Genomic DNA, 23919 nt, shown 5'->3' on the forward strand with positions numbered 1-23919 from the left:
GAGGACACCTTTGGCTGCTTAAAAGTGAGGTTTCACTGTCTCCTCACCCAGCTGGATCTCAGCAACCAGAACATCCCTTGGACCCTGCAGTCCTGCACTACATCCCTTGGACCCTGCAGTCCTGAACTAAACTAAATTTAGTGTGGGGTCAAATAGATGTAAAATGCCTTTGTCCCAGAAGGTGGTCCGACCTGAAAACCACCATATCTATCACTGGCGGATTTCTCCTGTCAGAAATAAACACAGACAAGAATGTCAAATTTAAAAGATATATTGAATACAACAGGTAACAACACAAAGAACAACCCCAGAATATAACACTGCATAAACCAACCCCTCACCCCAGAAGTAATAGAAGATAACTGAACAAGGAAGCGCTATACTCCATCTGTACTAGAGTCAGATGACAGCCAAGGCTCAGGACCTTCAACCCGTTGGCATAGGCAGTCTCAGGGGAGGAACAGTAAGGAGTCCAATTGATGATTTGTTGCTGGTATGAGGTTACACAAGCACTCGATGGTAAACAGTTTTCAGCTCCAGAATAGGGCCTTCACCACAATGGTTGGAGTGGAACTGGGTGATAGGCACCTGCTCTCGGTCCGGAGCTACAGGTAGCTATAACCCACAACGCTGAGCAATTGTCACAGTAGTGAGCTAATGCACCCTATAGGTAGCGGTGGAAAAGAGTCTGGTCTGGTCTGGTCTGTTGGGAAGTAGGTCCTGGCCTTCGCCACAGCTCTTCTTCACCAGGAGCAGAGTGAGAGCAAGCAGAGCAGAACAGAACAGCAGAACCCGATCCCTTCAGGGGAGGAGCTTATAAAGATCCCAAGGCAGGAAAACAGCAGGAGTGTCTCTGTGCACAAGGTGTAGTGTCAGGTGCAGATTAGCATTCCTGGTGCAGACTTTAGTGCGGTGTGCACCGCCATGTCCTGTGTGCAGATGATGAATTTCGGCGGTACAGTCTTTTAGTCCTTTGGGTTCCATTTTGATCTCTGTGTAAAACTCAAGACTCCATTTTGATTTTAGTGTCCTTTTGATTATAATGTCCTTGATCTTAATATTCTAACTTACAGCCAACAAGAGGCTCACCAGAACTCTGAAGCAGCCATGCACCACTGCCACTCAGCCTGCACATTGGGGGCTGTGCACATCCAGGAGGGAAGAGTTTCAGACAAGAACACTGTGAGATTCTCCCCCAGCCTTCCCTCAAGGAGCCTCTGCATTACCCCTCTGTGCCTTTCCTCCCCCACCCCCTCTTCCCTTGCCCTACCCTCTCCTGCAAATATAATAAAGACTTTTTGGTTTGAAACAATGAAATCTTTTTAATTTTAAAGCCCCGTCGACACACACCATATTTTGAAATAGCTAAGCCCTCATGAAATGAGGGTTACAGATTTCAAAATAAAAAGCCTGTTATTTTAGAAACTAGTTTGAAATAACAGGCTTGCTGTGTAATGTGCCCTTACTCTGTGCAGAATCTTCTTCCTTGAATCCTTCCTTCAAGTTTCCCCTGTCAGGAGAAGTTCGAGGCCAGATTCAGAACTACACAACATGCAAAAGTGTGTCCACATTGCAAAAGCGCATCCAAAAAGCGATGCACTTTTGCGCAACAGAGCATTCAGACTGCATGGACGCTCTCTCACAAGAAAGCTCTGATTGCCATTAACAGAATGGCCACCAGCGTTTCTTTCAGTGGGGGTTTTGCACAAAAACAGCCTATTTCCTGTCCACACATACCTTTTTGCACAAGAGCTCTTGCACAAAAATGCTTACTCCTTGTAGAAAGAGGGATACCTATACTGCCAAAACCCCTCTGTTCTCTCGATTCACTGTAAATTTTCTTGCACAAAAACATGGTTGAAGTGTGGACACTCGGTGAGTTTTTGCGCAACAAAACTCTGCTGTGCAGACATAGCCTCAGGGTTTAGGAGCAGCTATTACACAGATGAGGGGTGAGGGAACCTCAAGGTTCAAAGTGTAACTTAGTATCCACCAAAGTTTAGCAGTGTTCAGCTCCACGGTTTTAGTATAGGCCTGTTTCCCGTTGATCTGGTGATAAGTCAGGTTCTCCTCCCAACCCAAACATCCCCACAGGTTGTTTCATTGAAAATATTTCAGCATTAGTACATTGTATCCTGGATAGACATACTGATTTGTCTTTTAAGAATAAAGTTTCTGGGCCTGCATCAAACTACCCAGGACTGGGTTTCATTTATGACACCACCAGAATGGAACATCACAAAGCACCTTCTAGTGATGTAAGCAACTTGGTCTTGCAAACAGAAGGAAAGCTTTCTATTTTTCTCTGTCTTGCCCTGGAGGGGGAAGGAACTTTACTCAGATGTTTCTTGTTTTGACTCCAGTCTCACATTTGCTAAATTTCTTTCAGTAAGCCTGCTAAAGGTATAGACTTCACTTGCAGTTAAGCGTGTGTATGTGTGGTGGTGAAGGTTAAGACCTTATTAGACTGTATATATAACCTTTGTGAACCAGAAAAACTGCAGAGTTTTTTAAAAAAAAAGCCTCCTTCATTGTTAAGTTAGATAATGCAGTTTAAAGAATAAGGTATGTTGGAATATCTGTGGAGTAGCCTGACAAATATTTGATAACTTAGGTTGAAGATCTAGATTAGAGGTTGGATGATATTAAATCATTAGCCCAAGCTTCACAGCTGGAGCTAGAGTTTGAGACCTTTGGGCAGTTCACTTAATCTGTGCCTTGATTCCTGATCTATAGGAAGGGAATGTTTCCTTTCTTGATCCCTTTCAATGTCTCCTCTAATAACACTGTACACAGTTTGGGTCAGAGCTTCTCTGTATGTTTGTGCAGTACTTCGTCCACTGGGAACCCTATAGCACAACTTCAGTAAAAATGTTTCACCCCTGAGGAACCAATCCTGCATTCCTAGTTCAGGGAAAGGAAGGACAATTTATGACCAATTTGACGGACTACCAACCCTACACATGAAAACTGCACACATAAAATGCATCATCTGCGCATGCAAGTGATTAGGCTTAAACTATGAGTTTGTAAGCACTTGTGTACACACATGGAGGAAGCCTTTTGAAATAATGTGCATACAGAACAGTATTTCTACCAACTTGATGGCAGGAATGAAGATTTCTAGGTCAAAGTAACTATTACTGCCCCAGATAAGCTGTCAGTGCCAACCCTGAAATACCCCCAGTTAGTAAGAGGAAAATAAGCTTCCCTTTCATCATCATCTAGCTCCCTAGCAGAAGTGCAATTTATGTGTTAGCAGCTTTATGAAGGCTAAAACTAACAAAAAATTGCAAATGGAGAGAGTGGGGGAAGGAAGGAGACGAAAGCGACATTGCTGCTGCTGCTGACAATGAAGACAACAGTTATGCAGAACTGGCTGACAGGGATATGGAAATGTTGGTAAATATAACAGTGAATCTCAACAGCTCATATTGTGTGTGCGTGTTGGAGTTGTCACATTTCTATGTTGTATAGCTACATTTTCCAAGATTGACTAAAATTAACTAAGACATGAAAAGTCTTTCACAGACTAAGCTTGATAGCAGCAAGTAAAATTCCCTATAATTAAAGCGGTGAGGATGCAATATTAGCAATGGAACTTTTAAGAACAGGTCGTGACAGTAGCCAAAATAAGAATCTGGGATTAAGCTAGTTTCTTGGGCAGATGTTTTAATCTCGAAATCAAACTGCAGGCTTAAAACACCCTCTAGTGGAGTAGATGCCATGGTAAGACCAAAGCATATTTCACTAGTGCTGTTGCAAGGCCACAAAACACAGAAAATCATATACCATTCCTTCCAAATGCTGATGAGTTAATGTTTGTACAAATCAGCCAAATTTCATTCCTTGAATGGACAGAGTAAATTTACTGCTTTAATTATGCCAAATGGATAGACTTATTAAACTATAATCAGGTCTGAGAGGGAACAGAAATGAGTAAAGAAACTGAGGCAATAATTCAAACACTGTAGGCAGTTGTTTATCCTAACCTGGTCTTTAAAACCTCCAATGACAGATACCACACTCTCTCCTTAAGCAATTTTTTCCATTCCTAATCTACCCTTGACAGTTGAAATTTTTTCCTAATATCCACCCTAAACTGCCCTTACTGCAATTTAAGCCCATTACTGCTGCTTCTAGCCAGAGAGGTTAAGGAAACATGTTTTTTACTTTTGATATATTTAAACTTATGTTCTCCTTCTTGGTCTTACTCTAGACTAAACCGGCCTTTCCCTTCTCTCTCTCCCCCCCCCCCCCCCCCGGTCATGTTTTCTAAACCAACATTTCCCAAACCATGGTTGACGGGGTGTTCCCGGCTCCCCGAGTGGCACTGGGTCCTCCAAGACCTTGGCCGGCCTGGGCATAACCTGCAGCCTGATGTTCCGGCTCCCAGCAGAGGGGTAGCTAGGGGAGGTCAGAAGGGGGGAGGAGGAGGGGAGAGCCGGCCACCGGAAGCAGCACTGGACAGGGGAAATCATAGGTGGGATTTGGGGCAGGGGGCAGCCGATGGAAGCAGAGCTGGCGGGGGGCAGGGGGCTGGCCGGAGGAGTAGGGGAGAAGCGGCTGCTGGAAGCAGGGCTTGCCTTGGGCATCAGAGCTGGCTGGGAGAGATGGGGGGGGGGGGGGGAGTGCAAGGTCGGGGGTAGGGAGCTGGCCGGGGAAGATGTGCGGGGGGGGGGGGGGGGGAGGGCAGAGAGAAGTCGCAGCCGGAAGCAGGGCTGGACGTGGGCATTAGGGCTGGCCAAGGGAGATTGGGAGGAGAAGCGGCGGAGAACTGGCTGTCCCGGAGGGGATTGGGGGAAGTGAGGCTGGCCAGAGGCAAAGCGGGACTGACCAGGCCACATGTAGATCTCTGGGAGCTGCTCCTCTCCCCCCCCCCCCCCCGCTGCCCCCTCCGCAAAGCATGAGTGAGTCAGGCCTGGGGATTCTATTGTGCCACCCCCCACCCACTCGAGTAGTTATGAACTGTCTGGCTGGTAGACACACTCATGCAGCCTAAGCACATTTACCAGCCAGGCAGTTCGAAACTACAAATCGATACATCTCGTAATAATAAAACTTACCAAGTGAGAAAATATCAGACATGTTATATGTCTGGTATTTTCTCAGTTTGTTTTTTATGTGTTTATATTTTTGGGCTGCAAAAAACAGTACTGGGGGAAAAAAAGGGTTCCAACTAAAGTAAAAAGTTTGGGAAATCCTGGTCTAACCAGCTTTCTGTCTGTCTTACACTCCATTTATCCAATCCATATTTTTTAACTTGATGGTAAGAATATTGTAGGTAACCATATCAAAAGCTTTACTAAAGCTGGCACTGGGGACTTTGGGAGGACCAGAAACAACTTATTTGAATATTCATCATTTGATTAATGAATATGCAAATGAATGTTACCAGTCCTCCAAAAGTTCATGAATGGATTTACTGGTCCCCGTGTCAAAAAGTTTGGGAACCCGTGTTCTAAACCTTTAATCACTTTTGTTGCTCTTCTCTGGCCTTTCTCCAATTTGTCCACATCTTTCCTGAAATGTGACACCCAGAACTGTATTCAATACAGACACAGTATTCAAACTGAAATCTTATCAATACAAAATCGAGTAGAAGAAATCTTGTATTAGGAGTATTATATGTAAGACATCCCAGAATGTTTGCTTTTTTGCAACGATGTTGCATTGACTCATTTTCGCATGTGATTGACTATAATACTCATTCTTTCTTTTCTACAATACTTTCTTGATAGTCATTTATTTTGTACAAGCAAGTGTTTATTCTTTCCTAAGTGAGGTACTCCTTGCATTTGTCCTTATCAAATTTCATCCTATATACTGTAGCCCATTTCTCCAATTTGTTCAGATCATTTTGAATTTTAATTCTGTTCTCTAAAGCACTTGCAACCCCTCTCCCAGCTTAGTATTGCCCACAAAACGTAAATGTTTCATCTGTGTTTTTCATAAATTATGTAGATATGGAATAGAAGCAGACCTAGGACAGATTCCTATAGGACTTTATTTGATATGCCCTTCAAGCTTGGCTGTTAACCTCTGGTGATTACTCTCTGAATAGTCTTGCAACCTTGTACATATAGGCTATATTTCCCTTGTTTGAGGTTTATAAGAATATCAAAAGCCTTACTAAATTTAAGATACTTCACATCTACCACTTGCCTTCTATGGATAAAGCTTGTTACCTTATAAATGCTATTAGCTTAGTTTGACATGATTTGTTCTTGACAAACACACGTTGACTCTTACTTATCCTTTTATCTTCCTGGTGTCTACAAATTACTCAATTATTTGTTTTATTATTTTTCCGGGTCCTGAAGCTAACCTGAATGGCCTAATTCTCCAGGTTGCCCTTATTCCCCTTTATATAGATGGGCACTGTATTTGCCCTCTTCCAGTCCTCTGGATTCTCACCAGTCTTCCATGAGTTTGTGAAGACAACCGTTAGTATCTTAGAGCTCCTGAGTTATATGCTAGAATATTCAAGTAGCTATTTCATCATGCCTGGGTGATTGGAAGACTAACTAATTTAAGTAACTTTTAACTTACCCTATTTAGCCAAAAATCCTACTTCATTTTCACTGGTTCATTACCACTGTTGGACGTCTGATCACTAATAACTTTTTTGGTGAAAACAGATATTCAGCACTCTGCCAATTGCAAGTGTTTTCTGTTGTTGTCTTTTCCCACTCACTAACAGGATTAATATATTCTTGGTTTTCCTCTTGCTTCTCATCTCTCTATATAAAAGCTTTTCCTGCCACGTGACAGATGACATCAGCCTACTTGAAAGCAGAATCTCAACATCTCGCTTACTTGCACCTCAATCAGAACCAACTGCGAAACAGATCTGGCTGTAGCTCGGTCTGTAACATGTCATACATGAGCAATAGACCAATTAACAGGTTTTTTTTTTCTAGACAGCTTTGTTTGTTCACTTTTCTATATAATCAGTGCAAGACTAACAGGCTCTCTGGCCATGAAAGCAATCAGAGAGAGAGGGGTTTGTGAGCATAGCAAACAGCAGGCGCAGCCCTCTCTTGTATTTGTAAGATGTTTTCTTGGTTTTTAATCTCATTTTGTGCTTTGGCCTTCCTAAATTTGTCCATACTTGCTTGTGTTCTTTTTGTATGTGCAAATGTTTTCCCAATGGGCATTAATCTCAATTACACATACAAAATGGAGTCTAATTTAGCTGTTGCTGCTTTAGAAGGATCTTGAAGGCATAGTGGATAGTTCTCTGAAAATATCCATTCAATGTGTAGCAGCAGTCAAAAAGCTAACAATGTTAAGAACTCTTAGGAAAGTGATGAGGAAGAAAATATCAAAGCCATTATCTACATCAATGCTACATCCATACTTTGGTGTGCAATTCTGGTCATCTCATCTCAAAAATACTAGAATTGGAAAAGGTACAGAGCATGGAAACAACAGCAATTCAAGAGCAGGGAACAGCTTCTGTATGTGAAGAGAATAAAATGACTGGGACTTCTCAGCTTGTAAAAGAGATAAGGAATGTAAGGTCTCTAAAATTTGTGACTGGTGTGGAAATAGTGTTTACTCCTTTTCATAACACAAGAACTAGGAGTCACAACAAAAGTACTAGGCAACAGATTTTAAAGAAATGCTTCACATGGAATACTGTGTAATTTGTTAACAAGACATGTTGTGAAAGCCAAAACTGTAATGGGATTTTAAAAAAGAACTAAACTAATTCCTTGAAGGATAGGTCCATCAATGGCTATTAGCCAATAGGGCCAGGACTGCAACCCTATGCTCTTTGTCCTGCTTGCCAGAAGCTGGGAGTGGATGATCGGATCACTTGATTGACTTGTTCATTACCTCTGAAGAATTTGGCACTGGATGTTGTCAGAAGACAGGATACTGAGCTAAATGAACTACAGGCAGTCCCCGACTTACGCGGATCCGACTTATGTTGGATCCGCACTTACGAACGGCGCTTTTATCGCCCCGGAGCTCGCGGGCGGCGGGACCGCGCAGAGCGCAGCGGTCCTGCCACCGCATCCTCCAGGGCAAGAAAAGCTGCTCCGGGTCTCCCTGGTGTGCTAGGGGGGACTCCCTAGCACAGCCGGGAGACCCGAGCAAAGCTGCACAGGCGGCGGGGTCCCCCACCTCTGCGACTTTGCTCCTGTCTCGCTGAGCACAGCAGGGAGACAGGAGCAAAGCCGCAGAGGCGGCGGGACCTCTGCGCCTCCGCGGCTTTGCTCGGGTCTCCCTGGTCTGCTGGGGGGGGAGGGGGCGCAGCTAGTGCGCCCCCCCCCCCCCCCAGCAGACCAGGCTTTTGTTGCGGGATGCCTGGGGTAGAGCAGCTGGGGTGCTGCCGGGTTGGTCCTGCAGGGACCTACCTGGCAGTGCCCAAGCTGTTCTGTCCCAGGAGTCCAGATTCAGCCGCTGTTGAAACTGATCAGTGGCTGATTCCAGGAAGCCGGGGGCAGAGCAACTCTGCCTAGGGCTTCCTGTAGTCAGCAGCTGATCAGTTTCAGCAGCAGCTGAATCTGGAGCCAGTTCCAACTTACATACAAATTCAACTTAAGAACAAACCTATAGTCCCTATCTTGTATGTAACCCGGGGACTGCCTGTATTGGTCTGACCCAGCATGGCCATTGAGTTATGTTCATATTTAATTTTGGCCATTTTTTGTAAAGCTCTTTGAACTTTAAGATCATTGAACTCTTAGGTAAGCTAGGGTGATCTCTTGTCATATTTCTAATCTTTCCCACACAAGGAGATAGTTTTGTTCTTGGGCCCTTAATATTTTAAACTGTCTGAAAGATTTGATAGCTTTTCCCCTTAGACTTGCTACCTATGAGATCTTACCTACCAACTTCCTGAGTTTGCTTATGTCTGCTGTCTTGAATCTAGTCACTCTTCTTTTCCTCCTACCATTTCTTAATCATGAACTTATTTCATGATTACTTTCACCTAATCCACTTTCAAATTCATAAGCGATTCCTCTATTTTTTTTTTTCCAAAATCAAACCTAGGACAGCCTCTCCCCTTGTTGCTTTCTCCACCTTGTGAAATAACAAGCAGACTCAAATACATTCCAGGAACGAGCTGCATCTGTGCCCAACTGTATTGTTCTGACAGATGTTGGGGCAGCTGAAGTCTCCTCCCACACCTTCTCTCCTTTCTACCCCCCCAAATCCTGTGCTTTGGATGATTTTGTAAATAGTTTAAAAAAAAAACTTCATCCACTTCTTCTAGGTTAATTGATCTCTATTAGACCCATGGTATCACCACTGTCTTATATTCTTATCCAGGGATTTTGAACAAATCAGTCTCCTATTTCCAGTTTAACCTCCAGGCATGAGCATACCTCTGATGCACAAGTCAACACCACCTCCCTTTTCCTCGTGCCTGTTCTTCCTTTTGATGTAACTGGTAAGCTGAATCACAGAAGTTCTTTGGGAGCAGAGCATCTGGTAGTTCTGAGTGTGCAGAGGATAAGGGGCCAGGCACTACTCTAGGTGGTCAGTGGCAGACTACCATTGCAGGTGAGTAATACAAAATAGAGCATGAAATGAGTGTTGCCTGTGGATAGTGAAATCAGGGAGCAGATTACTGGAGGGTATAGACACAACTTCCTCCTGCTAAGGACAGGCGGCAGTGAGATACTCGCATGGAGGTAGTTAAGGGAAGTGTCATAGAACAATATCAGGGAAGAACTTTTGTACTTCTAAAACAATCCCCCACATTTAAAAAAAAACCGTTTCATTACTTACTTGTGTTGGATACTGAAGAACAACGTCGTATTGTTCCCTCCAGTTATTATCCCTTTTTCCTCCAGTTTCTCAATTTCAATTGTGTGTACCCTAACAAAGATTGAATTATTGAACATGAAAGTAAATTGTTTTAAATATTTCAAAAGCTCCTTTCTAAGATTCTAAGTTTCATTTTCTTCTCCAGGATTTTTCCATGTCGTGCATAGCCATCAGACTACGTCAATTTATAGAGCCAACACCCTACCTCCCTCCAGGGTAAAGTATTTGGAGATAGAAAAGTCACATGCCAAAATATCACCATGGGACAAATATTCTGCTTAAGACTTCTTGTGATTTAGGAAAGGATGTTTGTCAAAATAGAAAGCCTGTCCAACATACACCTTTTGTTTTACAAGTAAAAGCACTGAGTCTGTTTGCAAGTTAAAATACTTTAGTCTGCAGATTTCTAGTTTCAGGTCATTCATTTCAGTGCAAGTTCTATATAAGACTTCAAGTAAATTCTGTTTTCCTTCAAGTATGTTAGGGTATGTCTACACTTGCACCCTATTTCAAAATAGGGATGCAAACGCAACAATTCGAAATTGCAAATGAAGCTAGGATTTAAATATCCCATGCTTCATTTGCATAATCCTGTTATGGCGCTATTTCGAGTTAGCGCTATTTTGAATTAAGACACTGTGTAGACACAGTTATTTCGAGAGAAAACCTCTCTCAAAATAAACCTCATTGTATGAGGAATAAGGGTTAACAGTTATTTTGAGAGAAGGGTTTTCTCTCTAAATAACCGCGTCTAAACAGCGTCTGTTAATTTGAAATAGCGCTAACGTGAAATAGCGCCATAACGGGATTATACAAATGAAGCATGGGCTGTTTAAATCCCGGCTTCATTTGCAATTTTGAATTGCTGCGTTTGCATCCCTACTTTGAAATAGGGTGCAAGTGTAGACATACCCTTTGTAAATACAGTTAGTATGTGCAATACATGATCAAAAGTGTCCTCTTTTAGAATTACTCAGTCTTAGATTCATCTGCCAAGCAGACTATTCTCACCTCCTTCTGTGTCCAGTCTGGAATTACACATAAAAGGAATCAGTGCTAACAGGATGGAACTGAAGAATCAAGTCATGGTTCCATGCAGATTGTAATTTTACCTTGGGGGAAACTTGCCAAACATTGTTGTGGGGTTTTTTAAATACAAAATGTATTTCTCTTCTCATCCCCCACCCAATTCTACTCCTTCCTCTTTCTATTCTTCCAGCCATTAAGGGTCACATTTTCAAAAGCACCTATTGGGTTGACCTTGCCCAGCTACATTCAGATATAAACTACATGTCTGGCTTCACTTTTTGGCAGTGAAGATATTTGCAGTACTGGTGTAGTCATGTTGGTCCTAGGATATTAGAGAGACAAGGTGGGTAACACCTTTTATTGGACCAACTTCTGTTGATTTTTGAGCTCCAGAGGTGGTCTGTGGGTAAGAGAAAAGTACTCAATGTCTTGGCTAAATCCAAAGTAGAACAGATTAAGTGAAACATACCTTTCCAAGATCATGGGTCTTCCATTACATGTTGTGATAAACATATGTGGCTCCTTTAGGGCATCAAATATCCCAATTGCTCCAGTCTCAAATGAACACAAACACAAGGTTTACAAGGCTCTCAGTGCCCCCACTATACAAACAATCTGTTCAACCTTCTGGTTAGCTGAGACAATCCAAGCTTGAAGGCTTTCATCAAAAAGGAGATCATGCATACTTGTCAATCGTTAATCACTTAAGGCACCTTTGACAATTTTTCCATGTACCAAATGCAGCTCAAACCAAAACCTGTCTTAATTGGGCTTCCATTTTTCCACCTACTTCCGTTTACATCCTTCAGTTACTCTACCTACTAACTTTTGTGCTACATGTCCAATAAAGCAGTTTGCAAACTGATTCAGTTTATGCTTATTTCCTAATGAAATGTAATTCATGGGGAAGAATGTTAGGAATGTTTGCTGGTAACTTTAATTGTTGTAACTCTCAAGTCACAAAATTGTTTTGTATGTGTGCGTATTCTACTTACTAGCAATGTTATTCGTCAAGGAACAGTCATTCAAGGCTTCTATCCTGGGCAACTAGGACGGGTGCACAAGGCATGCATGCCCGAAACAGCTCCTGGGTAAGAGGATGGCTTTATACAAACTTTCTAAAAGAGCATTATTTTGACATTTTTATCCTTCAAATTCACTACGGGGAGAGATGGTCACTATCAGGGGTGCCCTGCAGATATTCCCCTTCAAATTTAACATGGGAATAAGAAGAATCAAGGAAGACAGGAAATGGTCTACTGGTCAAAGCACAAGACTGGGAGTCAGGAAATTGGGGTTCTATCCCCATTGTGGTCTATCTGTGTGTGATATTAATTCATCAGTGTTTGGGAATTCTGAACAAAAGCTACTAGAAGACACAGATGATTCTTTTTTCCAGCACCTTTTGAGCCTTAGCTTGTTAATGGAGATTGCTAACCAGGATACTGAAAGCAGCACTTTTTATTGATTTTAACAGAATTAACATTGTTTATACTAGTTAACTGCAGTTTTCAGACCTACTTTCTAATTTCAAAAGTGTGTTTGAAGCCAATTGAACTACTGAACTGAGTTTTACTGTATGTAGTCATGCTGTTAATACCTATGAGATTATAACAGCATTACACTGAGGTTTTTCATTTCAACAGGAGATTAGAAAGATCATTTATTATGTTGGCCACCCTTATGGTTAGCCAGTGCTCTTTACATACCATGTGTCAGCATGAGATTACAAAACAATTTGTGCCTCTCATCTAGACCTTTCATAAAACTGCACCCGGCTCCAATGCAGCATGAAGTTGAAACTCAGTACCAACATGACTTTGACAATTTAACTCTTAAGAAGTATGTCCATTTTCAAAGGACAATGCAGAAGGCAACTAATGACTGGTACAAGCAAACCACGTACAAAGAAGAATTTGCACTGCCATTTTACAATATTGGTAAGTAAGATTTATATAGTTAGTAAAGCCTTTTCGTCTGCTAGGAAGATTCACCCTAGTCTACTTAAGTCTTTGTTTTACATATTCAACCGAATTAACTTTCCCACAGGGATGCTGTAAGGATTTGTTAAGTCTTAACTCTATTTTATGGTATGGAAGAACTGACAGACACTGTCTACACAAGGTGAAGAGCCCGAATGAACAATTAATGTGCTCAGTCCCAAATAGGTAGGCAGAAGGCAACCAGTTAATTGGAATCAGACAAATTACACTTAGACTTCAATCTGTATACAGGACAGCTGCTCAAATGCACTGAATTAAATATAACCCAGTTCGATTTTAGGTTTGTTATTAGACATAGCCACACTAAGCTAAAAAGGCATTTGATCTATGTGTAATGCAACCTATGAACAGGTTTCATTTTGGAATCTCACAGAAGCCAAGATGCATGTCAAATAAGGAGATTCCTGTTCTGAACTGAGCAAGTACAAAGCTATATGCAGAAATGTACTGGATACTTAAGTTATTTTCATGCCAGAAAGACTTACTGCTCTTTTTAAAAAGGAGCTATGAGATTGAAGATCCCTTCTTGTGGTACAAAGCATCTTCCAGGGGTGATGGCCTCTTAAGAGGGAAGGAAGATTTTTTTTTTCCCCCCTTAGGGAAAAAAAAAATCTTAGCAGTACCTATGATAGACACAGGCCAACACCTTTGAATTTACCGTGCCTTTTGTGAAAGCATAGGCTGTTTAGCCTCAACAGTGGAGTGAAATGACCCAGTTTTAACTTAGATCATGGATTTTCAATTTAAATTCCATCTGCAAAAGACATGGGGATAAAATTGTTTCTTCTGTCCTACATGATTCCTATCAAAACAAAACCATAAGAGCAACCAGATATTACAGTGCAGTAAGAGGCAAGGAACAGTGTCAATATGGCCAAAACTAGGCAGGGGCCCAGTGTAAGTAGCAGCAGTAATAGCTCAGAGAATGAAGGCAGACAACAAGCTATTTACTTCAACTAGCATCCACATTGTGGTATACGAACTCTAAGGATGTTAAAATGCGGTTGATGGCATTTCCATCAACTAGTCGATAGGCACTTCTGCATTCCTTCTTTGAAATATACAAGAGCCCCACTAGGGGCTTCAAAGAAGGAATGCTGTGTACAGCCCGGGGCCAGCAGGAAGTCCCATTGACTCCAGGCTGAACACAGCATGCCTGCTTTGAAATGCACAAGAGTCCCCAGCGGTAACTCTCCCTCCCTTCCCCCCCCACCCCCCCCACCCCTTTGCTGCCACTATCAACTAAGCAAATGCTTATTGGATAGTCGACCAGTCTTTAATATCCTTAATACAAACATTCTAGGAGGGACAGGCCTTCTGCTGCACTCAAGATTGAAAACAAGTGTGCAGATGCTTCCCCCTCCTCTGTTTTTTCTTAAGAAGAAAATGGCAGGAGTTGCTGACTTTCAAATAAAGTCATTCACTTTTCATAATTAAAATGTAGAAAATATATCCTTAGTCATGCAACTTTTTCTGCAAGTAATTGGTAACGCTTCTGTGATCAATTTGTCAGGTCAGACAATTGCCTAATCTTGTCTCATACCCTAACTCCCATAAAGTGCCTACTTTCACTTTCTGGCCAAGTGAACTGCTCTTCACCCTACGGTAACACTTTGCCACTGACCCATGCTCTTGGAAAACAGTGTTGGGCCAGAATCATGAGATGGGTAGGCTTTGTTTTATTTAAAACATCAAGATTTCCCTCTTGTTGCAGCTTGCTTATTGTGGACTATACAGATAGTTCTGGAGCATTTCCCATGCAGAATAGACCAGTTACAGGCAGACTAGCATAATCATGCAGAAGTTTTATTGTTTTGGTTTAAAGGAAAGTTGCATGATCCTCCCTGTACTTAAAACATGTACTGCAAATATGTTGCTGTGAATAATGCTGCAAACAATTTCTGGAAATCCCCTCCCCATCTTTTTGCTTTTGTGATATTTCTTAGTACAGTTAGTCCAAAGAATGGCTCACGCATACAGGGCTACAAGTACAAAAAGCAGTTTGCCAACCAAGTTGTGCCATTTGGCTTTCACAACATTGAGCTCACTTAAGAGAACAAATGCTAGCCTTGCAGAGTAAACTAAACACCTGTACCCCAAGCACTATCCACAATGAAGGGGGAGGAGAGGAAATAGAAAAAGAGGCTTAAGCCTCCCCCCCCCCCACCCCCAAAAAAAATGGAGAATGCAGGGACAGATTGTGATAACCTGCTAATCCAAAAGCTCATCTTTGGAGAAATTCTTAGGAAAAGATGTTGGGTATCATGTAAGGGCAACAAGAAAGCTTTATAAAGATAATATTTCTGAACTGGATCACCAGGACTGAGTGTTTTTGTTTTTTTTTAATTTCAGACAAAGTTGAGGATAAATACACACTAAGAACTGATCCTGGGCCACTGACAATCTGGAGGAGTATTGCTGATCCAAAAAACATAACCTGCCCTTGACAGTGAGAAATATTTCAACTGAGCTAAGACAATAAAAGCAACCTGTTGAAGTTAATCTCATTTACATGACACCTTCAGAAGTCTGCTTCTGTTAAGTTATACTGTATCATTTTACACTGTCACTTCGATTGGTGATGCTGCTTGGAAACTTTAAAATTTGAATATGAATAGATGGATTACCTTGTACACTGGAGTGGGAAATGGAGACAATTGAATTCCCACTGTATGTTCCTGTTAGGGGTGCACTTTGGAAAACATAGTATATCCTTAGTTACATTTAATGCAAGATTAGACCATCTATTGTGGTAAGAGACCACTTCCCCTCATTTCTCCTGGTAAGTGGGAAGCATACCTATCATCCAAAGCCTCTAGCAGTCCTTCAGCCCAGTGGCTATTATACCCACTCCACTTGAAGAGGTTCCAGTCCCACCTCTTCCTGAAAGCAGGAATGTAATTAAACTGGAGCCTGCCAGTTCTCATTTAACTGCTCTAACCACTACCTTTGGGATAGTCTTCCTCAAGCAGGAGTGTTGACACTGTTGTACTATGGATAAACAAGCATTAGAGTGGGGGGGGGGGGAGGGGGCAAGATCTCCCATGTCCAAGGTGAGTAACCTAATCCCAAGACTAAAAGTTGGGAGACGAACTACTTTTCTCATCACAGGCTTTTTACTAAAATGGCATAAGACAACTAATTCCAAAGAGGGTTACCATCTCTGAATTGCAAAAATGGGCTCCTTCGTGCAGTCTCGACCTAGGCTTCTACTAATGATGGCTAGGCGGTTCTCCATGTAGCATGCTCGTGTTTGTGAGCTGCTGTCTAAGGTGTGCCTGTCTCTGCATCTCAGTGATTTTCCCAAGTGCCTCACTCCTTTTGTGCATTCAGGGCACTGTTCCTTCAAAGTGCTTTAAGGCTGTAAAATGGCACTTATTGCTCATTGTATAATCAATTGCCGCCTCCTCATGTAATCAGCAACTGTTGTAACGGTCTTCAAAATGGGAGGGTGTTGTTTTTAAGTATCAAAATGCCTTCTCCTTCCCCAATATTCACTTTTACAGGATGGTCTAATTCTATCTGCAGGGCTAAAGTTAGGCACATCATTCCTCTGTACTGCAAAAATAATTAAACTGCTATAAACTTCACTGCCATACAAGGAGGAAAGACTGCAAGTGAGATGAGGAAACAAGAGGCCCTTTTACTTTTGGGTATCTGGTTTTGATGTTTCAGTCTCTCATTCTGTATTTTTTTTCCAAGTCTTGTCGTGCTATGATTTCTTCCCTCCTATATACTCACTAGGGATTCTATGTAGTCTAAACAGCTTAGCAAGAATGCTTCATGACTTCAATTGTACCATAAATTCCTTCCCATACCATAATGTTCAACATATAACCCATCCCTTATCTCTCAGTATTATTGTAATAGATAAAGAAATTTACATTTTAATATTTAACTTAATTTTGTTCCCACTAACTTTCCTCAGAGACAAATTATTCTCCTTTTCCAGATAAGTCACATTTAATCTTGTCATTTAACATTTGTGACCAACTTTGAATATATTTACCATATCGGGCTGAATGTTTAAGTATTTACAAGTAGAAGGAATACATTCTTTCACAAAATTTAAACAGGTAGACTATGAAGGCTTTTTTTTGTTCTATTTCACAGCTGTAAATTTCCTATATTCACCTTGGCAGACTGATTATATTAATTAATTACAGCAAGGTCAGTATCTAAATTTGACCAGTTTGTCATTTGAAAATAAATTTTTCCCACCTGACAGAGGAGTACACAAACTTCACAGTAAAATGTGTATGTGTGTGTACCTACCTATAAAACAGAATAAAATCATGCTTTAAAAGGCCACTTTTTTAAATTAGAAGCTTTAAGACTGGTATTAGATCAAATAAATGTTACATACCACACTGTCAAAATAAACAAATAGTCTCCTTCACTTGTTCACATCTTCAAGATTATCCCTGGACATCCTTCCAGGATGCAGTCCAATGCCATTAAATCCATTGCCTTCAATAGGTGTCAGAAGGTGAATTCTGATTATTCTTTCCCTGTCTGAATCAGAATACATTAAATCTCTACTGTACATTTTGATTTATAGTTTTTTTTAAAAAATTTATAGTACCTTTGCCTGGTTTTGTGAAGTCAAAAATAATTCTTACTACTACTAAGAGGAAATGTAAAGTGCCACCGAGAACTTTAAACTTATCAATAAATATGCTTCCTTCTAAGTAGCAAGAGATTTACTGTAATATGCACTCAAAGTAGAAGTGCAGAAAAATGTTCTAAAATGCTTAATAAAAAATCAGAATAGTTCAATAATTGTAAATGAGCTTTATACAATATCAAACTTAGATTTTTTTTGCACATTTTCAATAAACTTGTGTTGTAAGAGGTCCTTGCATGTTCCCATTAAATCATAAATATTTAATAAAGACACAGTTTGGACAGTGGTTATAGTATTATAAAAATCCTCAGAATCCCTCTTTAATCATTCACTACAACAGCAGTCATAAAGAATACAAGTAGTTTAGGAGTACAAATAATGAGAATGTAAAACCATTTGTGCAAAACTGCATTATATTTACTGTTGAAGATTTCTGGGAAAAAACACCGCCCGAAGCATGGATACGACAATCAAGACAGTCATGAAAATAATGATACCTTCCATTTTCAAACATGAAGGATTATGTTATGAAGTAAATAGTAGATGACAAAGAAAAGTCTGGTGGCACCATATGTAACAGTAATGGTAAGTGTCCTGGAGATATTGCCAGTTGGATAGAGAGCTGATAAAGGTACAGGTCAAAGTCTTTCAGGAGTAGCAATCCGTTTGATACGCCAAGTCTAACACTTCCATAGATCTATCCTTCCAACTTTTTTTTTTTTTTTTTTTTGCAATTTGTAGACTACTACTAATACACGTAAGACTAAGCAGTTGTTGGGGGGGTTTTTTTGTTTTTGTTTTTTTAGAAGTGTGCTTTCTTCCACGCATCTGAAATCTTTAAAACATCTGGATCATTGACTCTCTGGATTTCCCTACTCCAATCCACTGAACTGCAAAAAAAGAAACAACAACAAAATAATGTGCACTGTTTTACCATATATGAATTAAATCAAAGCATGACATTCTGATAAAGGAAAAAAGTTCTATGACCAATATAGCAGAATAAGCTGTACTAATAGTACTGACTGTTATTAGATAATGACACTTTGCATTTTTGTAGCACCACTAGAGTCACAGATCTTTAAACACTATGAAGTGCCTGAACTTGTGCTACTGAGTCAAAGGGAGCATGGCCTTAAATTTTCAAAATCCTTTCAAAACTATGTTTTACAGATGAGGAAACTAAGCATACAGAATGCAAGCAATTTGCTGAAAGATAACATTCTGTATTCTTAGTTCTATTATAACTCACATCTCCCAACTTCCAGTTCTATCTTTTAATCTTAAAACTAATTACAGGTTGAACCTCTAATCCAGAACACACTCGTCCAGAAACATCCAGAATGATTTTACTTAGCGGGATGTACACTTTTCATGAGTGTAGCCAAGTTTCCTGCGGTCCCATGGTTTGTTTACAGCCAGCAGTCCTAGCTCTGTGTTCTGAGCTGTTATTTAGCTCTAATTTACCCCTAAATGTCCTCTAACAGCACAGTAATGCTGCTAGACAATATTAACTTCTCATGGTCCAGAAAATTCTCTCATTCGGAATTAGTCAGGTCCCAAGGGTTCTGGACTAGAAAGGGTCGACCTGTAGTTTAGGACAATATTCGGCCACTCCTAGGTTGATTTAGTGTTTTGCTTCTTAGTAAATCTCCAATGAAGTCAGACTACTCACACACTAAAACAGTAGTAACCGAACAAAAGGATGGCAGAAACGAGTCCTTACTTGACTAATCAAATATGCCATTCCGCTTTTTTTTCCCCAAACTCCTACAAATAGGACTTTTTGCACAAGAGCTGTTTTTTTTTAAAAAAAACAAAGCAAACATGCAAACAGGACAGTGTGTATGCCAGTATTTAAAATCGGTTGGCAAATTATGATAACTCACATTGTAAAGTTAGACTAAAATATGCTGCAAACATTTTAGGAGGCTGATCTCTTAGATATTGCTGCTAAAATGAAGCTCAAAAGCATTAAAATGTCAGAGTACGAAAGACACTTTAAAACTCAGCATTCTAGCAAACTGGGTGCTTTAAATCATATTCTGACTCAAAAGGTCAAAGGAATTAAATTTAAGTTATTTCTATTTCAGATAGATAGGTTTCCTAAAGCATGAAAGTTTGCTTTACTTACCAGGAACACCAAGCTCCATTTCTATGAAGCGAACATAGTTCTGTGCATTTATAGGCAGTTCTTCAAATGTTCTTGCATTTGATATGTCTGTGTTCCAGCCTGGAAGTGTCTCATACCGAACCTCTACTTTATTTAAGACTTCCTGGTTTGCTGCAGAAACAGAGGAAGTATTTAAACAGTGAATATTAAATTATCCAGAAGATCTGTATATTTTTACAGAACCAGTCACACAACTAAAAGTCATTTTAACAAGCATCTTGTTCTATCAATGGTGACCTCATAAAAGGAGATTGTCTAAGCTTGTGAAATAATGAATTCTCTTAGTCAGGTGTAGATTTCAATGGCGCTCTCTCATATGGAGTCAGATATTTGCCTATTATTTTAAAGCATGGGTGTCTTGTTCAAGAATTCTCAAGAGGTTATTAATGGCAGAAAGTTCTGTTATGTTGGAAGCTAACCTGTTCTAACAAAATGCAGATTTAATATGACCACCATCCTGTATATACCAGTATTTCACAATGGTACAGGTATTAAACAGATTTGTATATTGTTGCAAAATATTGGGATTAATCTTCATTGATGTGAGGGACTGCCAGAGGAACTCCCCTGAGTTATAGTGAGACACATTGCAACTGAGATCAGATGAGGCACCCGAACTAGTAGCCCTCTGGTTTAAAGGGAGAAGACTGTAGGCCAGACATTCTCAGTGAAGAGCCCTCATCTCAGAGACTCACTTCCCCTATGAAGTTCAAAGAGTCAAAGTCCGTTAACATTTAGAACCTACTGCAATACTCCTATTTTCCATGTCTGAACCCAGCTTCCCAGGTGAATAAAGGTGTAGTGAATTTAATGCATGTTTGGGACTCAACATTTCAGAATAAAAGAATGTTAAGTGATAGGGAAGTTCTGGATGTCAAAATAGGCCAACTTAAAAGAATATCATGCTTTTTGGAGAAAAAGTACATTTTAAAGAACTGATCATGTATTCCCAGGTTTTCAGAAGAGTTCAATAAGGTCAACGTGGAGCACTTTCGAAAGCCCTTCAGTGTCGATCCAGCCAGATCTTACCCAGGCAGGCCAACTGCCTTTGACCTATCCAAATATCCAGCAAAGCTAACTGAAGATAGCGTGTGTCAACTACATCAATAAGAATGTGCTATAGGAACAGCATTTCAAAAACCCCACTAACTAAATGCCTTCAATAGCTCAATTTCCAAATAGGTACATTTTACTAGTTTACCACCATAATTATTGCTTTGTTCTCTAAAAAAGTAAATTTCTTACCGATAATTTCCCTTCTACGAGCAATGTCTCCCACATTTCTTGATTTCTGGGCTGCTTTCCTCTCTCACTGCAGCTCATGGGGGCAAATCAGAGTTTTGGACCTGCATATTCTAGCCATGCCCTCTTAGATCCTGCTTCCCTCCAGATAAGCTATTCCCAAACTGTAAAGCTTTCATACCATTGTTAAACATTCTTGAGAAAACAAAGTAACTATGTACATTAGACCAATAAAGATGGCCTTATGGTAACAATTCTGCTTAATACCTGACTCTTGACTTATAAGCCATTCATGGCGAATAGAAATGCGAGAGACTGCTAGCTAGAAAAGAAATGATCAGTAAGAAATTGTGTGTTCCTCATCTCCGCATCTCCCATAATTCCTGACTTCTGGGAAGTAACAGATGTAGGGAGGGTTACAGAACATATCAGAACAGCGAAAAATTGTATCTTTACCCATCCATAAATATTTGCTAAAAAAACAGAATCATATCTGGGCAAGTTCTTGCAGCTCTTTCCTGCTTAAAGAATGCTTCTGCAGAGGATAGGATGTGCAGTGCATGATAAAGGTGGCAGCATTTGATCTGGTGGCCCACCATACAAATTTCCATTGTGGATTTGTTACCTATTTCTACCCACTAGCTAATCAAGGGTCTCAGATTGTGCTCTGCTTCCTTCTAGACCCTCAATCTGATGCCTTGTATGTTTCCATAATGCATCGCCTAACCCACCAAGCAACAAAGAACTTGGAAGCAATGAGTCCATGGAATTTTGACAAAGGATACCAACAGGACACCTGATCTCCTTGTGGATGCCATACATTTGAGGTAAATTTTCAGAGCCCTTTGGGCAGGTAAGGTGTGCCACATCTCCTTAATGAGATGCTATGGCCTTGTACAAAGTGACGGTAGAAGCACCTCTTTGGAAACATAGAAAGACCACTGCACCTTGAGGGAATAATGATTTGAGTTCTGTATGCCATCTTGTCCTCATGAAACATGCAGTACGATTCCTGCATAGAGTGCACTGACAGCTCCAACATTTGTCTGATGGACACAATGGCTATTAGAAATCAAGTAGTGATGGACAAATCGAATGTGGATACTGAGGTCATAGGTACCAAGGAACCGTTTGTCAGGGCACTCAATACAAGTGGCCCATTTGGGAAAAAGATTTAACAGCTGGCTTGGCTAACCAGAAGTATGCTTCAAGCAATCTGGCTACTATGGGATTCTCTGTGGGTACGTCTACACTTGCTCCCTATCTCGAGATAGGGATGCAAATGTAGCCAACCGAAATTGCTAATGAAGTGGAGATTTAAATATCTTCAGGTAATAACTTGTGACTCTTTAGTATTAGAACTACAGACCCATCAGAAAGTGAAAAAATGTAGCGCTCTCATTCCTGGGATAGATGCATCCATCTGGACATACTGCTCCTTGCAATATTACTATGCATGGCAAAAATACTATTTTGAATTTAAATGTTTTAGTTCGAATTTCTCCCTCCCTCTGAGACTTGTACGGTTAGATTGATGTAATAAGTCAGGCTGAATTAAAGGTTACAAAATAACAGTATCAAGAGTTAAAAAAAAAAAAAAAGGTAGGCATTTAAAAAAAAAATTCCTATAAGTTTTTTGACAGATAAGAGCTCCAGGATGCAGTATAAATGTCATTTGGCACTCATTGAGATTACATGTATCGCTTTGGCATTTGTGCAGTCGCAAACTCATGAGGCATAGAAGTTTTTTATTTACATGCCTTTTAAAGCACTGAACACTTTGATCTCTCAACCAGTGTTCCCTCTAAGCTGCACTACTGCACAGCTTCACAGGTGATTAATCAGCCCCACCCAGTCAGCTCAGTGCACATAACCCTGAGCCTCTGACTGGGCAGGGCTGATTAATCACTTGTGAAGCTGTGCTGCTATGCAGCTTAAAGGGAACACTGCTCTCAACACAGTAATTATAAAACAGACTCACCAGGAATATAAGGTATGATTTCACCATCTAGTATGTAAGCAACGCCAACTTTGATTTCTGGAAATACATCCAAGATATCCAATTTGGTAACAGCCACTCTATTAAAAGAAAAAAAAAGCAAGCCCTTTATTAATGGCATTTTATATGCTCTGAATTATTGGTCTAAAACTTAACTACATTTCTTTCCACTTATTGCATGAAAAGTTTAGCTCCAAAATAGCTATGAATCAAATTAGGAATAATTTTATATGTTTAGTAACTGAAGTCGGAATTTAAAATTTCTATTTTTCATATTTTTAAAACAAAGTCCAAGACAATAAAGAAAGACAACAAGACAGCTGTTGGATTGACACAAAATCTATTGACATCAATAGTCTGGACCAAATCCTGAATTATGCCCAATTTCACACAAATATGAAAAGATCATAATTTAAGGGACAGCTCCCCCCCCCCAAATAGAATGAAACTGCTTTAATGAAACAATTCTAATTATGTAGGTTGCTGCTTAGACTTTTTGATTTCTAGCAGTCTCATTAACACCTCTAATAGAAAGCAACAGAACAATTACATAAATTGCTTTCAGCATTTCTTTTCATCTCATTCAAAAGAGCCAAGATGTGTAAAACAATAGATCTCATGATCACTTCCATATTTTGTTATTTTACATATGTGACTGACAAATTGGGAGTTAATGTAGTATGCTAATTAAAAACACCACAAAAAAACTGAGCTAAGTATGTGGTGTGGGCATTAACCAATTTTGCATAAATTTAGTTCAAATGAAATAAAACAGTCATGAGGTATATCTAATCAATGGCTTTTAATGTATTTGTTCAGCAAGCTGTTACATGAACAGAGTGGAAATTAAACATTAAAAGCACTCTTCAAAGATGTAACTGGATGAGCAGATAACATTTAAAAGGTTTCCCAGATTTGGTTACTTGTCCGAAAGCAGACAAGGGCAAAGAAAAGGAGCATGAAAATTTAAATAAAGATTTACAACTATAATCGTTTCTTTCTTAAGCTAGATAGTTTCATCTGAGCTTTATTCCACTGCTCTTTTAAAAAAAAATAA

At 40.2% G+C, this 23919-nt stretch overlaps 2 protein-coding genes across 10 annotated transcripts in view; one reads left to right on the forward strand and one right to left on the reverse strand.

Annotated features, from left to right (window-relative positions):
- Positions 1-2282: 2282 nt before the first annotated feature.
- Positions 2283-15328, forward strand: SPMIP3 (sperm microtubule inner protein 3). Of its 9 annotated transcripts, none has more exons than XM_075924888.1 (6): positions 2293-2403; positions 9289-9522; positions 9935-10005; positions 11817-11909; positions 12574-12758; positions 15174-15328. In XM_075924888.1, exons 3-6 carry the CDS (start codon positions 9944-9946, stop codon positions 15266-15268), a joined length of 435 nt encoding a protein of 144 aa, XP_075781003.1. In that variant the 5' UTR covers positions 2293-2403; positions 9289-9522; positions 9935-9943; the 3' UTR covers positions 15269-15328. The 9 variants fall into 9 exon arrangements, with proteins under 9 accessions (XP_025046595.1, XP_075781003.1, XP_025046596.1 ...); XM_025190811.2 differs by having other exon boundaries at positions 9321-9522; XM_075924891.1 differs by having other exon boundaries at positions 9321-9409.
- A 2407-nt stretch (positions 15329-17735) lies between these two features.
- Positions 17736-23919, reverse strand: part of ADSS2 (adenylosuccinate synthase 2) — a 59460-nt gene continuing 53276 nt past the window's right edge. Inside the window, exons 11-13 of the mRNA XM_075924882.1 lie at positions 22845-22942; positions 19583-19732; positions 17736-18338 (exon numbers count right to left, since the gene is read on the reverse strand). Coding sequence (XP_075780997.1) covers positions 18286-18338; positions 19583-19732; positions 22845-22942 — 301 coding nt within the window. The 3' untranslated portion in view covers positions 17736-18285. The remainder of the gene's footprint in view (positions 18339-19582; positions 19733-22844; positions 22943-23919) is intronic.

The sequence above is a fragment of the Pelodiscus sinensis genome, chromosome 3 (assembly GCF_049634645.1).
Source record: "Pelodiscus sinensis isolate JC-2024 chromosome 3, ASM4963464v1, whole genome shotgun sequence".
NCBI classification, from domain to species: domain Eukaryota; kingdom Metazoa; phylum Chordata; order Testudines; family Trionychidae; genus Pelodiscus; species Pelodiscus sinensis.

What these genes read in the sequence shown, in the direction of transcription:
- SPMIP3 (XM_025190810.2), top strand. Translation starts at nt 9,944, where the DNA reads ATGTCGTGCATAGCCATCAGACTACGTCAATTTATAGAGCCAACACCC. An exon ending in ATGCCCGAAACAGCTCCTGG is followed by an intron (nt 11,910 to 12,573) that starts GTAAGAGGATGG and finishes CCTCTCATCTAG; the next exon opens with ACCTTTCATAAAACTGCACC. An exon ending in ACTGCCATTTTACAATATTG is followed by an intron (nt 12,759 to 15,173) that starts GTAAGTAAGATT and finishes TTTTAATTTCAG; the next exon opens with ACAAAGTTGAGGATAAATAC.